This window comes from Lactuca serriola, chromosome 5 (genome assembly GCF_051521515.1).
Source record: "Lactuca serriola cultivar US96UC23 chromosome 5, Lser_US96UC23_V15, whole genome shotgun sequence".
Taxonomy (NCBI): domain Eukaryota; kingdom Viridiplantae; phylum Streptophyta; class Magnoliopsida; order Asterales; family Asteraceae; genus Lactuca; species Lactuca serriola.
In genome coordinates this window covers 137771071-137790773 of record NC_136412.1, presented here as the reverse complement: position 1 = coordinate 137790773, position 19703 = coordinate 137771071, and the positions used below count along the sequence as shown (strand labels likewise).

Below are 19703 nucleotides of genomic sequence, written 5' to 3'. Positions count from 1 at the left end.
CTATACCCAGTCACTCTCAACATATCACTGCCTCCAAAGACAAGAATCATATCCTTCGTCCTTCCCAGATACTTGAGAATGTTCTTAACTATTTTTTAATGAGCTCAGATAGGATTTCCCTGATAGAGAATGACCATTCTTAAAGAAAAGGACCCATCATGGCGAGTACATTTCATAGCATACATGATCAATCCTACAGCCAAAGCATAAGGGACTTGACTCATCTCAGCTATCTCTTTATCCATACTGGGGCTTTGAGTCTTCCTTAAGTTGGCATTGCTCTGCATATGTAGCTCTCCTTTCTTGGAATTTTCCATACTAAACCTTTTTAGTACCTTGTCCAAGTATGTACTTTCACTAAGTCCAAATAGTCTTTTTGTTTCTATATCTCAAAATTCTTATCCCGAGAATATAGGTAGCCTCTCCTAGATCCTTCATAGCGAAACACTTTCCAAGCCAAGATTTTACATCTTTCAAGTTTGGAACGTCATTTCCTATAAAAATATTATGTCATCAACATACAGTGCTAGAAAATCTTGGCTTGACATACACACAAGACTCATCTTCACTTCTAGAAAAACCAAGTTCTTTGACTTTCTCATGGAATCAAAGATTCTAGCTACGAGATGATTGTTTCAATCCATGAATGGATTTCTCAAGCTTACACACTCTATTGGGAAACTTTGCATCAACAAAACCCTCTGGATGACGTCTCATGTAAGCATCTTCAGCCTACTTCCCATTAAGGAAAGAGGTTTTGACATCCATCTGCCAAATTTCATAATCATGAAAAGTGGCTATGGCTAGCGCTATCCTAATAGATTTTATCTTGTCCACTAGTGAGAAGTTCTCGTCATAGTCAATCCTTAGGGTTTGAGTAATTCCCTTCGCAACCAATTATGCCTTGAATGTGTGGACATTTCCATTCATGTCGGTCTTCTTCTTGAAGATCTATTTGCAACCAACTATCTTTCGACCGGGTTCTTGATCAACCAAATTCCAAACTTCGTTGGCATACATGGACTTGATCTTGCTTTCTATTGCTTCTTTCCATTTGGCAGCCTCAAGGCCTGTTAGGGTTTCGTTGTAGTTAGCTGGCTCATCCAAATGTGTCAGTGTTTGATCACTGATAAACATATCACCATCTGATGTTATATGGAAACCATAGAAGGTTGGTGGCATGCTAACTCTACTAGAGAGAAGAAAAGGTAATGAATTTTCAATTGGCTCAACTTGAATTTCTTCCTCTGGTTGAGTGCTAGTGTCTTCTAAAATTCCTTTATTGGTTGACTCTTGAATCCCTTCAAGGTCAATTGTGCTCCCACTATCCTCTTTGCATATGTGCTCCCACTAGAGTTTAGGTTTGATACTTATTTAACCTTATTAACCAACTTATAATCATTATTAGAAAGACACTACAATTTATCACTTTTAACTATTTAGAAAATATTCTTTAGGTTGTTTAAGTTAAACTAAAAATTTTATATTTAAGTTGATTCTGTAAGGTAATATTTAAATTAACAATTTAAGTATTTTATACAAATTGTTCAAAAGTTGTAGCTTTAAAATGATAATGGTTTAGATACAACAATATATTAGACCTAATACATTAAGTATAATGTATTAAAAGTTAAAACATAACTTTATAAGTAAAAGAAAATATTTTTTTAATATTGAAATTTAGTTTATCTATATTTACACTTAGGATTTAATATTTATTTAACCTTATTAACGAACTTATAATCATTATTAGAAAAAAATTGAAAAATCATGGGAGTTTCAAATAAATATTGTGAAAGGAAAAATGAATGGGAGTTTCAAATGCATGTGTTGAAAGGAAAAATGTTTCATTTATAAGTATATAATTATAATGATGATAATAATAATGTTAAGTATGATGTTTTCTTCAATCCTTTAGTGTTAAATGTTTCTCTTTTAGTGAATTATACTTATGAATTCGTTGATTTGTAAATTTAGGAAGCAATCAATACAATTATGAACTTATGAACCAGAAAAGCAATAAATCACTCAATGTGAATATGTGATTTAACATTTTGGAACACAAATTAACGAATTTATGATGTTATGATTTTAAATTCTTAATTTTTGTATATATATTATGTATGTTTGTGTAATATAATATTAAAAATCTAATATGTAAATTCTATATAAATATATAATATGCAATTATAAAGTATACATAATATTAAAAAACCATTATACCATTGGTATAACTTTACGATAACCGCGATTTCAAATAGGTGCATTCCAAAAATAAAATAAATGCAACTCATTATTTTAGAATTAAACCATCAATTCCTAAGGAGTGAAAGAGTTGATGAATACTTGAGTTTTATATGTTCCAACTTGCAAGATGACTACTCATTATTTTGAGAGTTTACGACAAGAAGATTGGGCAACAGCTTCGACACGTGTCGCCGCTAAAGGATAGGCTTGTCGCCGCTAATACCTTTAGCGGCGACATGTCGCTGCAAATGCGTCACCGGTATTGATTCGTCGCTAATACGCTGAATGTCGCCGCTAATACTCATTGTCGCCGCTAATACAAGGCGTCGCCGCTAATGCTATGCGTCGCCGCTAATAGGTTGTCGCCGCTAATAACATAGTATCGCCACAAAAGCTGTCGCCGCTAATACTCTTTTATTTTTATTTTTTTATTTATTTAACATTAAATTTATAATCAATCCAACTATTAATCCATATAGCATTTGAGAAATCTGATATGTTTTTATAGAAATATTAATACATATTATACAATCAATCCAAAATATTAATCCATACCACATTTAGTATTCTTTCAAATTACAAAACGTTTTATAAAATCCTAAAACAACTACTCATCCTCATCATCATCTCCTTCATTATTTGGTGGCGGCAATTAGCGAAACCACTCTTCCAATGCTGCAGAACAGGCCGGGTCCTGTAGTATTGTTTGGAGCATTTGCAACTATAAAGAAAACAAAATATATTAACAACATATCAGAATAACATTATAATTAATTATACCATTCCATTATAGCATTTACTAACAATTACCTGTGATTGTGGTTGTTCTTATGTCATTGGTTGTTGCTGATCGTACATAGACACAACGGTAGGGGGTTTACGCTCAATGCATCTGATATGTCCGCGTCGAACACCCAATATTCTTTCAAAACAATCTTTTATATCAGTTGGTGCTAGACCGCTTGCCTCAGAAGTAGCTTGGGTTCGTTGGTTTATCTCTTCGAGTAAAGCATTCTGTATTTTTTAAAAACAATAAAAATCATAAAAATTAGATTACTAAATACCTTTGACGATATAAACACTTATATGAAAAATACAAATTAACCACTTACATATTGTTGCTCGACTGCAGGACTATAAAATACACCTTGGCGATTAGAATTAGCTTTACGAAAAGCTTCGATTCGACTGATATCCTATTTAACATTAAAATTTAGATTAGTTATACTTTAAATAAATATTTAAATATATCATAACTTACTTCTTTGAAACATGCATTGCTGTATGAGCTCGACCCCCCTCTGTTTACAACTACTTGTTTTGCACGACATTCCTTGTTTGACGCCGAACTCCTTAAAAATTCTGGCGTTTGAAAATGTTCGACTGCCTTCGCCCAATTTTCATGTGACATTCCGTTAGGGGGGTTGTTTAATGCGGCTTGGATATCTGCAGGCCCCCCGATTTCTTTAAAATAAGCATGAGTTTTACTTTTTCAGCCTCTGCTATTAAGTTGGTTTTATAATTGATTTAATTTGATTTTATAAAGGTAACTTAATTTGATTCTAAAAGTAAATTAATTAGATTTTATAATTAATTTAATATTTTCTTTTTTGTTATTAGTTTAATTTATTAAACTAACTTTATTTTATTTTTAATTTATTAAACTAACTTTATTTTATTTTAATTTTAACATTAACTTGATTTTACAACTAATTTATTATTTTTTTAATGTTTTTTTTAAATTAATTTAAATTTATTCTATAATTAAATTAAAATTACTAGAAGTACGTTGCTATTAATAACCTAATTAAAGCTAAAGTTGTAATGACCAACATTAAGTCACTAAAAGTATGTTGCTATTAAGTTGGCCAAACATTAAGTCGGCCAAACATTAAGTCACTAACAAAATTAAGCACTTTGAAACCATATACAATACATTACTAGAAGTAAGTTGCTATTAATAACCTAATTAATATTAACATTAATTTGATTTTAAAACTACTTTAAGTTGATTTTACAATTAATTAAAAAAAGTAATTTTATTTTATTTTAATATTAACATTAATTTGATTCTAAAGGTAAATTAATTTTATTTTCTAATTAATTTAATATTTTATTTTTTGTTATTAGTTTATTTTTTTTAAGTAATTTTATTTTATTTTAATATTAACATTAATTTGATTTTAAAACTACTTTAAGTTGATTTTACAATTAATTAAAAAAGTAATTTTATTTTATTTTAATATTAACATTAATTTGATTCTAAAGGTAAATTAATTTTATTTTCTAATTAATTTAATATTTTATTTTTTGTTATTAGTTTATTTTTTTAAAGTAATTTTATTTTATTTTAATATTAACATTAACTAGAAAATGCATACAATCTAACAAAATAATCCAACAAAATTTATACATCTAAATTTCATACAAATTTATACATCTAAATTTCATTCAACAAATTTATACATCTAAATTTCATCCAACACACAATCCAACAAAATGCATACAATCCAACAAAATTTATACATCTTAATTTATACATCTAAATTTCATACAAATTTATACATCTAAATTTCATACAAATTTATACATCTAAATTTCATTCAACAAATTTTTACATCTAAATTTCATCCAACACACAATCCAACAAAATGCATACAATCCAACAAAATGCACAACAACTTCATATCTCAAAATAATAACATATCACTCAACAAAATTGAAAATTATTCACAAATTATCATGTAAATGAACACAAAAACAGAAAAATCATAAAAAAAGAGGAGGAATTTGACCTTTGATTAGGGGTAATTTCGGAATTTAGCTAAATATCGCCGGATTTTGGGGCTGTGGCGGCCTTGTGGTGGTCTTGGGGGAAGAATGGGCTAGCACCGGTCCAACAAGCAATTTCTACTCCACCAAATTGGAAATGACACGCGAAATTGAAGAATGCCCGAGAGGAAAGCGAGAGCAAGAAAAGAATGCAGAAAAAAATGGCAGAAAGGGAGTCTGGAAAGGGATATCTGCATAAAGCATTAGCGGCGACTGGCAATAGCGGCGACGTTAGGTCATTAGCGGCGACATTAGGGCAATAGCGGCGACAGGTGGAGGGAAAAGTCAGCACGTCTTTTGGCTTTCCTCTACAGCCGTTGGATTGAAATGAAATCGGACGGTTGGGGTTAAATCGACGCGGATCGCTGTAACAAGGCATTAGCGGCGACGCCTTTAGCGGCGACACATAGCAATAGCGGCGACATGTAACGCGTCAACTACATGTCGCCGCTATTGCTAGGTGTCGCCGCTAAAGGCGTCGCCGGTAATGCGAATATTTCTTGTAGTGGTTGACGAATACATTAAGTTTTATATGAATCCTGTATATTGTTTTGCCTCAATGGACGCAATATCACATCTTTAAAATTGAATCCCGTTATTTTAGAATTAAACCATAAATTACGTAAGGAGTGAGAGAGTTGACGAATACATTAAGTTTTATATGTTCCAACTCGCAAGATGACTACTCATTATTTTTAAAAACTGCAACTCGTTATTTTAGAATTAAACCATCAATTACATAAGGAGTGAGAGAGCTGACCAATACCTTAAGTTTTATATGTTCCAACTCGCAAGATGACTACTCGTTATTGAGAGAGAGAGAGAGAGAGAGAGAGAGAGAGAGAGAGAGAGAGAGAGAGAGAGAGAGAGAGAGAGAGAGAGAGAGAGAGAGAGAGAGAGAGAGAGAGAGAGAGGACTAATATTTACGTTTGTATATTGTTTTGCCGCAATGGACGCAATATCACATCTTTAAAATTGAATCCTGTTATTTTAGAATTAAACCATCAATTAGGTAAGGAGTGAGAGAGTTGACCCAATACCTTAAGTTTTATATGTTCCAACTTGCTAGATGACTACTCATTATTTTAAAATAATGCAACTAGTTATTTTAGAATTAAACCATCAATTACGTAAGGAGTGAGAGAGTTGACGAATACCTTAAGTTTTATATGTTCCAACTTGCAAGATGACTACTCATTATTTTGAGAGAGAGAGAGAGAGAGAGAGAGAGAGAGAGAGAGAGAGAGAGAGAGAGAGAGAGAGAGAGAGAGAGAGAGAGAGAGAGAGAGAGAGAGAGAGAGAGAGTTGATTAGTATTTACGTTTGTATATTGTTTTGCCGCAATGGACGCAATATCAAATCTTTAAAATTGAATCCCGTGTGATTTAATTAATTCTTTGGAAGTAAGTTTTAAAACGTTGTATATACAGGGTAGAGTTTATTATATTTATGAGCTATACGATTTAATATTGACCCATCATTAAGAGAGTAAATTGAACAGAAGTCAAATCGGACGGACAGGAGCAGTCCTAATGATTCCTTCCTCTCTTCCCATTATATAACATATCATTGTTCACCGAACAGACGACCGAAGCCTAGTGTTTGAGTTGCCAGCGAGTTGAGGTTATTTTCTGCTGCTTCCTCTTCGATCTGAAAAACTAAAGGTTTGCTTTGATTATCATGCAATTCTAATGGTTTTATCGTTTTGAATTTCGGATCCGAGTTTCTTCAAGTAAATCTGATGAGTAGTATTTCTGGTTTAAATTGAATCCGTGTACTTGGGTTAGTTTATTCTTTATTACTGAGGGATCTGCTATTGTTTGAACTGCATGCATGTCTGATTTTACCGTATCTTTTGAATATGTGAGGATACATTGATGATTTTCATCGGGATCTATAGGGTAATACTTGGTAACTTTGATCGTTTGGTTGGTGTAATTTTGATCTTTTCACCATATGACACTACTAGAAAAAGTAAACGCGAGCATACATACATATTGATGAGGGTTTGACAAAAAAAAAAAAAAAAAAAAAAGAAGGAAGGAATTGAATAAAATTCGTTTAAAATGAATTCCATGAATATATGAAGGATTCAAATTCCAAAAACACCCATGGAATGGAATCTTAAATTCCATTTCCATCTGATCATGCACCAATCTATAACAAAATATACGAAAACCATACAGAAAGCATCAATTGACCTGATATAGGAATATGTGCTTGACCAAGGGGGATTGATTCTCCATTAGAAACACGGATTTGCCATTCTACAAGATCTTGACCAAAAATCATCTCAGGATGTTCAACCTGAAAAAAAAAAAAAAAATCAAGAGTATCCCTCATTACTCTTTAGCTTTAGCTACTACATGTCATTAATATGAACATATACACACTTCTATATCAATAAAACCATTTAAAATATCTTACTTTTTCTCCTTTTTTGGCGAAAACAAGATTATAGACTCCTTCATTACCTTGGCACCAGATACAACAGCTTGACCTAAGCGTGAACTGGGTGAAGAACATAACAGAGGTTTGTTAAAATTTTAGAAGAATTAAAGAAAAAGGTAATGTAAATATGAGTATAAAATCATGAATTACAGCTGGAGCTTCTTCAATTATCTTTTGGTGTCTTCTTTGCACACTGCAATCTCTCTTGTATAAGTATACAACATTGCCTTGTTTGTCCCTAAATCACTGTTATCGATAGCGATAGCGAGGTAATATCGACAACCTACCTATATGCTACGTAGCAATAGCGATGAAATAGTGACGGCTATTTCATTTTAGCGATTCCCTGTTAAAAAAATAATACTAGTTTTACCTACGCCTATTTAGCAATTATAGATAATAAATAAGCTAAGCACCAAGATTCTGGGAAGGTGTACCCATTTCAAAACCAAATTCCAGCAACATAATTCCACCAATAGCACAGTTAGAAACAGAATTTCAAGAGCCTAACAGTCGCTTCTTCCAAAAGAGGCATGCTAGCATCCTTCTCTTAACTACAAAACGAAATGTAGAATACACAGAATAGAATACTAGAAGTAATTGTAGATTACATGGAATAGGAATATAGGATAATAGGAATGTCACTTGATGTAGTTTCTTAACTTGAAATCTCCCACTCAAGTGTCAAAACTCACGGATGAAAAGAGCTCACAATATAAAAATAGTTAATGAAAAGAAAGAAGAAGTGTCCAGAAGTTTATAGAGGAAAAACACATTGCTTTATTCATGAAAAGAGATGGCTATATATAGCCTTATGGAGTACCACGTGAGGCATGAAAGTAGCCATACAGTTCTACCCATTACTTCACCTAAAGAACCGGTACAACCCATGACTCAATCTTCCAATGTCACTTTCTCAACGTACAACTCCAACAAATTCGGTCAAACCAAAATACCTATTCTACCTAATAAACTATTAATAAAAACATAACATATAAAACCATAAATAATTCTAAACCCAGCCATATGCATAATCACGTGACCTTGGTAAATAATCGATTAATCCCAACACTTGAATCCATTAAACTACCAGGTATCGAAGCATCATAGCATAAGATTGGAATTTTCAATCGGTGGATAATTTTTTAGTCGGAAATCAATTTCCCGTCAATCTATAATTCGGCGTTCCAAAATCCAAATTTACGAACCCACTTGCAAATTGAAGCGATTCCATTCGGTAAAAACACGTTCCAGTATTCAATTTGGACATGGGATGGGATCGTCAAGTTGTTGTACTAGATAGCGTTTCCCGTAAATTTCCAAGACGGCGATTGATTCTCCAAATTGGCAATCCCAAACGCCAAATTGGCAAAACCTAATCACGAATTGGACCTATTCTGATCGCTAAAAACGTGTTTCAACTATCAATTTTGCAATTCAAAAAAAAAAAAAAAAAAAAAAAAACATCGTTGCGTCGCTATTTCCTCGCTACAGACCACATAGTGACATACCATCACATCCCCTCGCTATTCGCTATAGCGATCGCTATGATCGCTATTGACAACACTGCCCAAAATACCTATCATTATGAAATTCAGAATCAAGCTTAGATGGTTATTCAATCTTCATAGTAAAACCAGTTATTTGCTATAAAGTTAATAGGAAAAGTAGATAATTAAAAGTAATATGGACTTCTATATGCCTAGTTCTTGTTATATATTTGCTATAAAGTTAATTCAAAAAGTACATAAGCAAAATCTTTGCAAACTCGACCTTTGCAAATGTCCCTTCACCAATTGTTTGGCCAATCTCATATTTCCCCACCTTCTTTGTTACCCTCTTCATCATTTATCCAAGGCTTAAAGAACATGGATAATTGACAATTTGACAATGAAAAAACTTCACATCATCCAACATTTATAACTATCTATATATAATAACCAAAGTCAAATTTATAAAGTAAACCAATCAAACCAATTATAGAGCGTTGGCATCATCAGCTCCAATCCTCCATTTTACAAAAATATTATTATTTTAGGAAAGTGTTGAGCTTAAAGTATTATTATTTTAGTAAAGTGTTGAGCTTAAAGTATCTGATCATTACAAAGAATTTGGAAAAAATGTAAAATGCCCTAATTCTTGTAGTTAATTATGTCCATCAAACCATTTATAAGATTTCAGATGCAATGGACCAGAGAAAAACTTCGATCTAGAACATTCAAAAGTATTGCAAGAAGCATCAAGAAAATGATTTTGTCAGTTAGGCATTCTACCAAACACTTGGTGGCATATTTACATATATACTTTTAAGCACAAAATGGAGTATAGCAATAAACCGAAACTGTAGAACGTCAATTAACAAAAACTGTACAAGGAATTCTAAATACACACCGTTGAAGATGCAAGAGGCCAGCGTGAGATCAATGATAAGTAGCTCAAGACTTGCTATAAACCTATAAATTTGACGTATGATAACTGAGTCTATAGATAGATTACGAAAAGTATTAGTGTTTCCTTCTTCATTCTTCATTACTAATGGCTCTGATTCTAAACTTACTGATTGCTCATAGGATAACCACCACTTCCCTCTAATAGAATACCTAGTACAAGTAACCTACGCAAGGTTGGAAATCACTATTCATCAAGCGTAAGAGTCTTGGTTGAGGTGTAGATGAAAGTAGGCGAATCGTTTATGGTGGTTGAGGCGTAGGCTAGGGTTTCGCTAGGTTGTGTTGGCGATGGTTCAGGGGAGGAAAGGGGTGAATTGGCGCTTAGAGTGTGATTGTGGTGGTGAGAGGAGGCTTCTAAGGTGGTGGTGGATAGAGATAACGACAAGTCGACATCAAAGTTGAAGTCGGTGTAAGACAAGGAACAGACTTTAAGAAGGCAATTGATGTTAGAATACTGAATCATTCATTTGCAGTTCATCATTTAAAACCATCAGCACTGCTCAGAAAGAGAAAATCGATAAAGAGAGAACGAGGAAGAAGGGGTAATTGAGCGGTTGGCTAAGAGAGCAACTAAAAATTAGCTAATAAAGACCTTGACCGTTATGACCATAAAAAAGGATCTCCCGCGTCCGAATGTCCTTAACAGTACATAAGCCGTACTAGAACACAATTAGCTGTACTTGAATGTAATTAGCCGTATTTGAAAGTTATTTTTAGATGTTTTCAAATTTTCAAGTATGGGATACCTAACCTTTTACCGGTATTATATATCCCTGTATTATATTAACGGTTTTCTAGTAGTATGAGAATTGTCGTAGGAAAATGTTTAACATGTGGATAATGATAATTCGGAGTTTTTTGTGTATATTAATTTCTTGCTAACCATGTTGAAAACTGTTGAAAATAATTGGCATGCATGTCATAGATTTTTCTGTGTAAAATTATTGTTTGTTTGACATTTGTGTTGCAGGTTTATAGAATTAATGGCCTACTCTGCGGATATTCCGTCCATTGTTTGTGATAATGGAACTGGAATGATGAAGGTAGCATAACTCTTCTCTTCCTTTGTCCTAATTATTTGAACTTCATTATTTTATTTGTAATCTTGTACTTTAAATTTTTTTGTAAAATAAAGTTAAAAGCTTGTTTAGGCATTGAAGCATCGTATATACTTTCTCTCCATTATGCAACACATTGGTATTTTGGACAAGATATGCAACTATTTTGATTATGTCACCTAAATACGCAATTATCGTATGAAAGCCTGTTTAACCAATTCAAAATATGCAACTATTGAGGCATGGGTCTCTTTCCCAAAAATAAAACCTGCTTGCAAAAGTTGTAAGAGTTGCATAAATTGATAAAAGTGTGAAATTTTATTGCATAAATTAGTAAAAAGGTGTAACATTTTGGGTCTAAATATATATTAGTTTTCTAAGGAAAATATGCATGCAAGTATATTTTTTCCTATTAACTACCAAAAGATGCAACATTTTACTAGCTAGTCGCCTATTTTAAAGGTACAAATGTCGCTGCATTTCATTCCATTGAATAAATTGGTAACTAATAACCAAGGGAATCAATATAATTTTTTTAACACACAGCCACTAAACCTACTCTTAATTTGAAGCGAAACAGTATAAATGAATGAACACTGTACAGTGTGTCATTTGTATTTGTTTTTATAAATGCAATTCTAGATAAATACTAGGGAAACAATATAAATGAATGAACGTTTGTACAGTGTTTCATTTTTATTTGTTTTTATAAATGGAATTCCAGATAAATACGCATTTAGTCATTTCCAAGTTACGATATTAGCGGTTATCATTTTGCATATTTGCGTCTTAAATTGAAAATTCCATGATTCCATAAATCTTCTAAAACCCACTTTGTTGCTTAAATTGCGTAAAAGAACTAAATGACACTCAAGTTGGACTTCTTTTGGTTCTTTGATTAAATTTACAGGCAGGATTTGCTGATTATGAAGCTCCCACTGCAGTCTTTCCCAGTATTGTGGGTAGGCCACTACACGCTCGGGTTAGGGTGCGCACTGGCAAGAAGGATGCCTATGTTGGATTTGAAGCCCAGTCAAAAAGAGATAGCTTGACTTTGAAATATCCTATTGAGAATGGCATTATTACCAACTGGGACGATATGGAAAAGATCTGGAATCACACATTCCATAATGAGCTTAGTGTTGACCCCGCAAATCACCCTGTGCTCCTTACTGATGCACCACGAAATCAGAAGGTAAACAGACAAAAGATGACTGAAATCATGTTTGAGACATTCAACGTTCCTGCCATGTATGTTGCAATCCAGGCTCTACTTTCTTTGTTTGCAAATGGTCGGACAACTGGTTAGTCTCTGATTACTCTTGCTTTTCAACTATAATTTACACAGCCTGCATTATTATATTATATTGAGAAAATGATATCAAAGGATACCAACATTCCCAAAACTAGAGAAAAACCATGGCCCTCTAAAGAGAAAATTAAGGACATTATGTTTGTTACAATCAAATTGATTAACCTCTAAGTTCAATCCAAATTACTTATTGTGTTTGGTATAACGGAATCATAAAATAATTGGAATAGAACTAAAAAATAAAATTTTTAAATATAACTGTGATTTCTTTATGTAAATTCGAATGAATAAATTTCATAATTGTAAGTTATGATTTTTTTTTTCTTTCTAAAATTTGAGTAGAAATATAGATTTGATCATTAGTGTGTTACATTTAGGAAAAATATTACGAAAATATACCAAATGAAACAAGAAAACCGAAAATTTTGAGGCATGTGTTTAACACAGTATCCATAAAAATAAATTTGTCTGCTATTAGGTGTTTGTTTCCCAGATACAACATTTTAAAGTGGTTCTTCGAAACCACTTGAACATATATTAAGCCTAGATAATACCTTTACCTCAGCAAGAAAATGATGGTGTATATATATATATATATATATATATATATATATATATATATATATATATATATATATATATATATATATATATATAGAGAGAGAGAGAGAGAGAGAGAAAACATAACTACCAATTTAATGGCATAATTAAACACCACAATTTTAATGGAAAATGTGTTTTAGTTTGTCATTAATATGGGTTTAAAAATGAATATTAATTTAATTGTCAGTTATATTTGCAAAAATGTCATTAAACTTTTCTAATCAATGCACACTAATAAAAGTTCAAGTCTTACCAAGAAATCTTTTATATCTATATCTATATCTAACTAAGAAATCTTTTATATCTATATCTATATCAGTATCATTATCATTATTATATATTTATAAAGCACTGTTGTAAAAATCCTGACTAGGTCCCGATTAATCCTAGCATACATAATGAGTGAAACACTATAAAACTATGAAATTTTAACATTTTGAAGAAGTTTTATCTCAAAGAAAACCATTTGAGGCATGATTAGTGTTGTATTAATCATATTAACCTATTTTGTTAGCATATTAGTGGTATTTACGAACTTTAAAATGATATTAGTCATATTTAATTTTTTAAAATTCAAGAAATTAGCAATTAATGGTACCCGATTAATCTCCGCCTAGCCGATTAATCCTTTGACCTCAGTCCACCGACTAGCTAACGTCGAGCGTTTTTTGCAACCTTGTTATAAAGAAAGCATTTTTTTTTTCTTTTACCACATTCATTTGAAACTTTCATTAATTTTTCCTTTCACCACATTAATTTGAAACTTACATAACTTTTTAATTTCCTTCTAATAATGATTGTATGTTGGTTAATAAGGTTAAATAAATATCAAACTCAAAGTAGAATCATATATAAACTAAATTTTAATACTAAAAGAATATATTTTCTTCTATTTATAAAGTTATGTTTTTAACTTTTTAACATATTATACTTAATTTATTAGGTCTAATATGTTGTTGTATGTAAACCATTATCATTTTAAAGCTACAACTTTTGAACAATTTGTATAAAATACTTAAATTGTTAATTTAAATATAACCTTACAAGATCAACTTAAATATAAATTTTAGTTCAACTTAAACAACCCAAAAAATATTTTATAAATAGTTAAAAGTGATAAATTGTGGTGTCTTTTTAATAATGATTATAATTTGGTTAATAATGTTAAATAAGTATCAAACCTAAAGTATAGTTATAAATAAACTAAATTTTAATATTAAAATAATATTTTTACTTCTATTTATAAAGTTATGTATTTAACTTTTAACATATTATACTTATTTTATTAGATTTAATATGCTGTTGTATGTAAACCATTATCAATATAAAGCTATAACTTTTGAACAGTTTTGATAAAATACTAAAATTATTAATTTAAATATAACATTACAAGGTCAACTTCAATATAAATTTCAGTTCGACTTAAAAACACCCAAAGAATATTTTATGAATAATTAAAAGTGATAAATTGTAGTGCTAAATGCAAAAGCTAAATTGTAATATCAATTCAATTAAAATATTTTCTAAAGATATTTTTATAATCGTTAAAAGTTTTCGAATAAGTAGCTTAAAATGATTTACAATAACAATAGTTAAAAATAATATATATAAATGATTATATTGTTACTTTTAAAATCCAAAAAATGTTTGATGTTTTAAATAATTACAAAGATAGAAATTAAAATGTTAAGCAATAAATTTTAAAATATTAATTAACAATAACTCAAAATATTGAGATTATGCAGTTTTAATTGATGTATATATATTATTATATAATTCAAAATTAATCAATGTATTATATCAACTTAGTATATGAATTATTATATCAAATTTAACAATAACATTATTGTTATATTTAAAAAAAAAAAATCATTTTTCTTTTCACCGCATTCATTTGAAACTCTCACGTATTTTTCCTTTCACCATATTCATTTTAAAATCTCATGACTTTTTAATTTCTTTCTAATAATGATTATAAGTTGGTTAATAAGGTTAAATAAATATCAAAACCTAAAGTGCAATCATGTATAAACAAAATTTTAATATTGAAAGAATATATTTACTTCTACTTATAAAGTTATGTTTTTTTAACTTTTAACATATCATACTTAATTTATTAGTTTTAATATATTGTTGGATGTAAACCATTATCATTTTAAAGCTATAACTTTTGATCAATTTGTATAAAATACTTAAATTATTAATTTAAATATAACATTATAGGATCAACTTAAATATAAATTTTAGTTAAATTTAAACAACCCAAAGAATATTTTGTAAATAAAAAGTGATTAGTTGTAGAGTCTTTCTAATAATGATTATAAGTTGCTTAATAAGGTTAAATAAATATCAAACCTAAAGTGTAATCATAGATAAACTAAATTTCAATATTAAAATAATATATTACTTCTATTTATAAAGTTATGTCTTTAACTTTTAACATATTATACTTAATTTATTAGATTTAATAAATTGTTGTATGTAAATCATTATCAGTTTAAAGGAACAACTTTTGAACAGTGTGGACAAAACACTTAAACTGTTAATTTAAATATAACATTACAGTGTCAACTTAAATATAAATTTCATTCCACTTAAAAAAACTCAAAGAATATTTTGTAAATAGTTAAAAATGGTAAATTTCAGTGCTAAATGCAAAAACTGAATTGACATTCTATAAAATCATCAAAAGTTGTAGTATTTATTTTTTCATACTACTTTACTTTTTATATATATAGAAATCAATATATATTTGATATATAATTTATATAACATAAAATGGTCTATAAAATCATGAATTAATAGTGGAAATATGTAAGGATATAAATTTATTAAAATTAATAAAAGCAGTATGTTAGCTATAGAGATTGTTTTGTTATTTACATGTATAAATAATAAATCAGAATTTGTTAAATGTTATTATTTTAATTAAATAATTATATTCACGCGCACTGCGCGAGATTCGACTAGTATCTTATAATAGAAGCATTTTTCTAAGCACCACATTGTTTTAAACTCCTTTGTCTTTTCATATTCTCAAATGACTATATTTCTAAACATCACGTTGATTTGAAACTCCTTTGTCTCTTCATTTTCTCAAATGTAATTTCAAATGTCTTCTAAGTAATTGATTTGATATTAAACACCAAACTTGGTATATAAACTCTTATATATAAGGATGTCATAAGAAAATGAAAAGAAAAAATTTCAATAGGCACAATTCTTTTAGAATATATTAGCAATGATGGAGTCCCTAAAAGAGCTTAGCAAGTGAAGGTTGTAGATGAATGTATCATTTTGTACTCATACTTTGATTATGTTATAATTTTTTCCAGTAGTGATGTGCAATTCAAGTTGTGGTTTACAATTTTCAAAGTTACATGTGAGAACATCATCATTAGCCTATTTGTTTTTATCTCTTTGTGTTTGTTATGAATAATTCAATATGCTTTCTTTTTTCTTATATTTTTGTTTCCTTTTATATTTACATTTGTACATGTATAAAAGGTTGTTTGAACCACATATTGTAATTGATTAAAGCAATACATGTTAAGTATATTGATATGCTACATAATTTGTATCATAAAAAGCTTAATTTCAAGTCCATCGTTATATCAAGTTGTACAAATCTTATATGAAGTGGGCTAAAATGAGAAGTTTACAGTCTAACAAAACTTCTTTCATAATTAGTTTAATGTTATTAATAATTTTTTATTGTATGCTTAAAAGACAACAAACATGTCATAATGAGTTTTTATATCAACTTCGTATAAATATAATTATTTCAAATTTAATAATAGTGATATGATTATTTTAATAGTATGTATGTGTGTGTGTATATATATATATACATATATATATATATATATATATATACACACACACACACACAATATATGTCTTCTATATATTTTTTTGTATGATTTATCAGTGTCTAATAAGGTTTTTTTGTTACAAATGTTACAGTAGACATTGTAGTGTTTTTATGTTATTAAAAGTTGTAGTATTTATTTTTTTACATATATTTGTTATTCATTAAATACATAAATTAACATACAATTTATATACAATTTACAAACCTTAAAATGGTCAATAAGATCATCAAATATTTATTTTTTATACCATTTGTTATTCGATATATATAGAAATCAATATATGTTTTATATACATTTATTATCATTGTTTTTTCATTTATAAATATTAAATCTCAAAATTTAGAATTAGGAGAATGATTAAATAATTGTGTGGATGTGTTTGTTTACTGTTAAAAAAAACTATATAAATATATTCTTGCGTAACACGCGGTGATTCGTCTAGTTGTGCTTATATACTCAGACATGTGAGATGAATTAAAATCATTAAACTCTTTTATTACTTCTTCCATCACTCTCAATTTAAGAATTAACTTATCACTCATATTAAATTTGTTTTGGACGTGTAGTATACCAAAGCGAATGTATCACATAGAACACAAATATATAATCACTTATTAATTTTAATAATGGCTTAGGTTTCGAGTTACGTGTTCAAAAGTGAGGAAAACCTATTTTTATAAATTGATTAAAACTAATTTTCCAACATTCACTACAAGAAACATGATCATTACTGGCTACAGATGTCGCCACTAAAGAGTGTATGTCACCGCAAAAAAGGTTGATGTTGTTGCCTCGCTGCAAATGCTCAATGTCTCGCCGCTAATGACATATGCCGTTGACTTGCCACTAATACTTACATGTCGCCGTTAATATATATATATATATATATATATATATATATATATATATATATATATATATATATATATATATATATATATATATATTATTTAACATAAAAATTATTAAAAAAAACAATATAACATACATTAAAACTGCTATGAAACTTAATTTTGTAGAAAAATTGTTCGAAACATTAACCACACTTTATACTTTATCAAATCCAAAATATTAATACCTAGACATCCTGTCCAAAATATCTATCCAAACAAAGTGCAATATATCCAAAATACTAACTCATACAAAACATTTCATAAATCCTAAAAAACTAGCTACTCGTCCTCATCACTCCCGCCGTTTCCTTCGTTTTCATTTCATGGCAGCAATGTGCAAAACAAGTCTTCCAATTTCGCAGAACAGGCCAGGTCCTTTAGTATTATTTGTAGCATTTCCAAGTACAAAGAAAAACATAATATATTACTAACATATCATAATAGCATTCTACTTTCCAAAAATTACCAAAATACAAAATATCAACATATCAAACTATAACCAATATATCATTATGGCATTCTACTTTCTAAATACACTTAAACATACATCATACACAATATTACATATACATTATAGTATTTTACTTTTTTTCATTTTTTCATTATAGCATTGTACTTTCCAAAAAGTTACCAAACTACAAAATACCAACATATAAAACTATAACCAAGCTACATTATATACATTACATATTCATTATAACATTGTACCTTTTTTTCATTTTTCGATTATAGCATTGTAATTTCCAAAAATTACCAAAATACAAAATACCAGCATATCAAACCATAACTAACATATCATTATAGCATTCTACTTTCCATTATAGCATTGTACTATATACTAAACAAACAATTACCAATATATCATTATAGCATCCTACTTTTATCATTTTTCCATTATAGCTTTATACTTTTCGGCTTAAACTAAGAATTACCAGTGATTGTGGTGGTTGTTGTGTCATCGGTTGTACCTGATCGTACATAGACATAATTGTAAAAGGTTTACACCCAATGCCTCTGATATATCCCCGTCGAACACCCAATATGCTTTCAAAACAATTTTTTATATCACTTAGTGTTAGACCGTTTGCTTTAGTAGAAGCTTCGGTTTGTTGATTGATCTCTTAAAGTAAAGCATTCTGTATTTTCAAAAAATGATAAACATCATAAAAATTAGATTAATAAATGCCCCTTGACGTTATAAATGCTTATATGAAAATACAAATTAACCACTTATGTATTGTTGCTCGACTATAGGACTACTAAATACCCCTTTCAATTGGTATCAGCCTTACGAAATGATTCGATTCGAGTGATCTACTATTTAACATTAAAAATTAGATTAATTATACATTAAATAAACAGTTAAATATATCATAACTTACTTCTTTGAAACAGACATTGCTATACAATCTCAACCCCTATATCCATAAAATAAGTATGAACTTCGCTTTTTCGGCCTCTGTAAATTTTTGCAAGACTCGCAATAATGCTCCGCAACAACAGAGCAAGCTTGGGATCCAAGTTAACCTTATCCAAATCAAACTTATTCTATAAATACAATATATATATATATATATATATATATATATATATATATATATATATATATATATTAGCAATACCAATCAAAACTAAACTTAAAATTGATGGGTTTTATGCATAAGAACAATCCTATGTGCTCATACAAACCCTAATGCTTGGATCTAGGTTTCTCTATTGTACATGCTTTGAATCCAAGACTTGCAACCCTAGATCTATCATATAAAATTCGAAATTAACATCATAAGAACATATCTAAGTGTTAGCTTTTCCAAATAGCTTGAAATCCTTGTAGTCTTCTTGATCTTGAGCTTAGATTCACAATTGTAACTCCTCTAATGGTTCACAAACCCCACAAGAAAGAAGGAAATATGAGAGAGGGTGAGAGATGCTAAAATCAGCCCTAGGGTTCTCTTCGAATCAAGTGTAGCCGATTTTCATAGC

At 29.6% G+C, this 19703-nt stretch overlaps 1 protein-coding gene and 1 long non-coding RNA gene across 4 annotated transcripts in view; one reads left to right on the top strand and one right to left on the bottom strand.

Moving 5' to 3' along the window:
- Positions 1–6631: 6631 nt before the first annotated feature.
- On the bottom strand, positions 6632–10538 carry LOC145053019 (uncharacterized). 3 transcript variants are annotated; one of them, XR_013684320.1, is made up of 6 exons: positions 9921–10536; positions 7967–9108; positions 7680–7875; positions 7506–7589; positions 7280–7385; positions 6632–6728 (listed from the first exon to the last, which is right to left on the bottom strand). It is a non-coding gene; the product is annotated as an uncharacterized LOC145053019 (long non-coding RNA). The 3 variants fall into 3 exon arrangements; XR_013684321.1 differs by lacking the exon at positions 6632–6728 and having other exon boundaries at positions 7125–7385; positions 7967–8083; positions 8193–9108; positions 9921–10538; XR_013684319.1 differs by lacking the exon at positions 6632–6728 and having other exon boundaries at positions 7125–7385.
- LOC145053017 (actin-7-like) overlaps positions 6668–19703 on the top strand; it is a 28126-nt gene continuing 15090 nt past the window's right edge. The window contains exons 1-3 of the mRNA XM_079000973.1: positions 6668–6742; positions 10950–11022; positions 11948–12341. Of these exons, the coding sequence (XP_078857099.1) occupies positions 10963–11022; positions 11948–12341 (454 nt within the window). The 5' untranslated portion in view covers positions 6668–6742; positions 10950–10962. The remainder of the gene's footprint in view (positions 6743–10949; positions 11023–11947; positions 12342–19703) is intronic.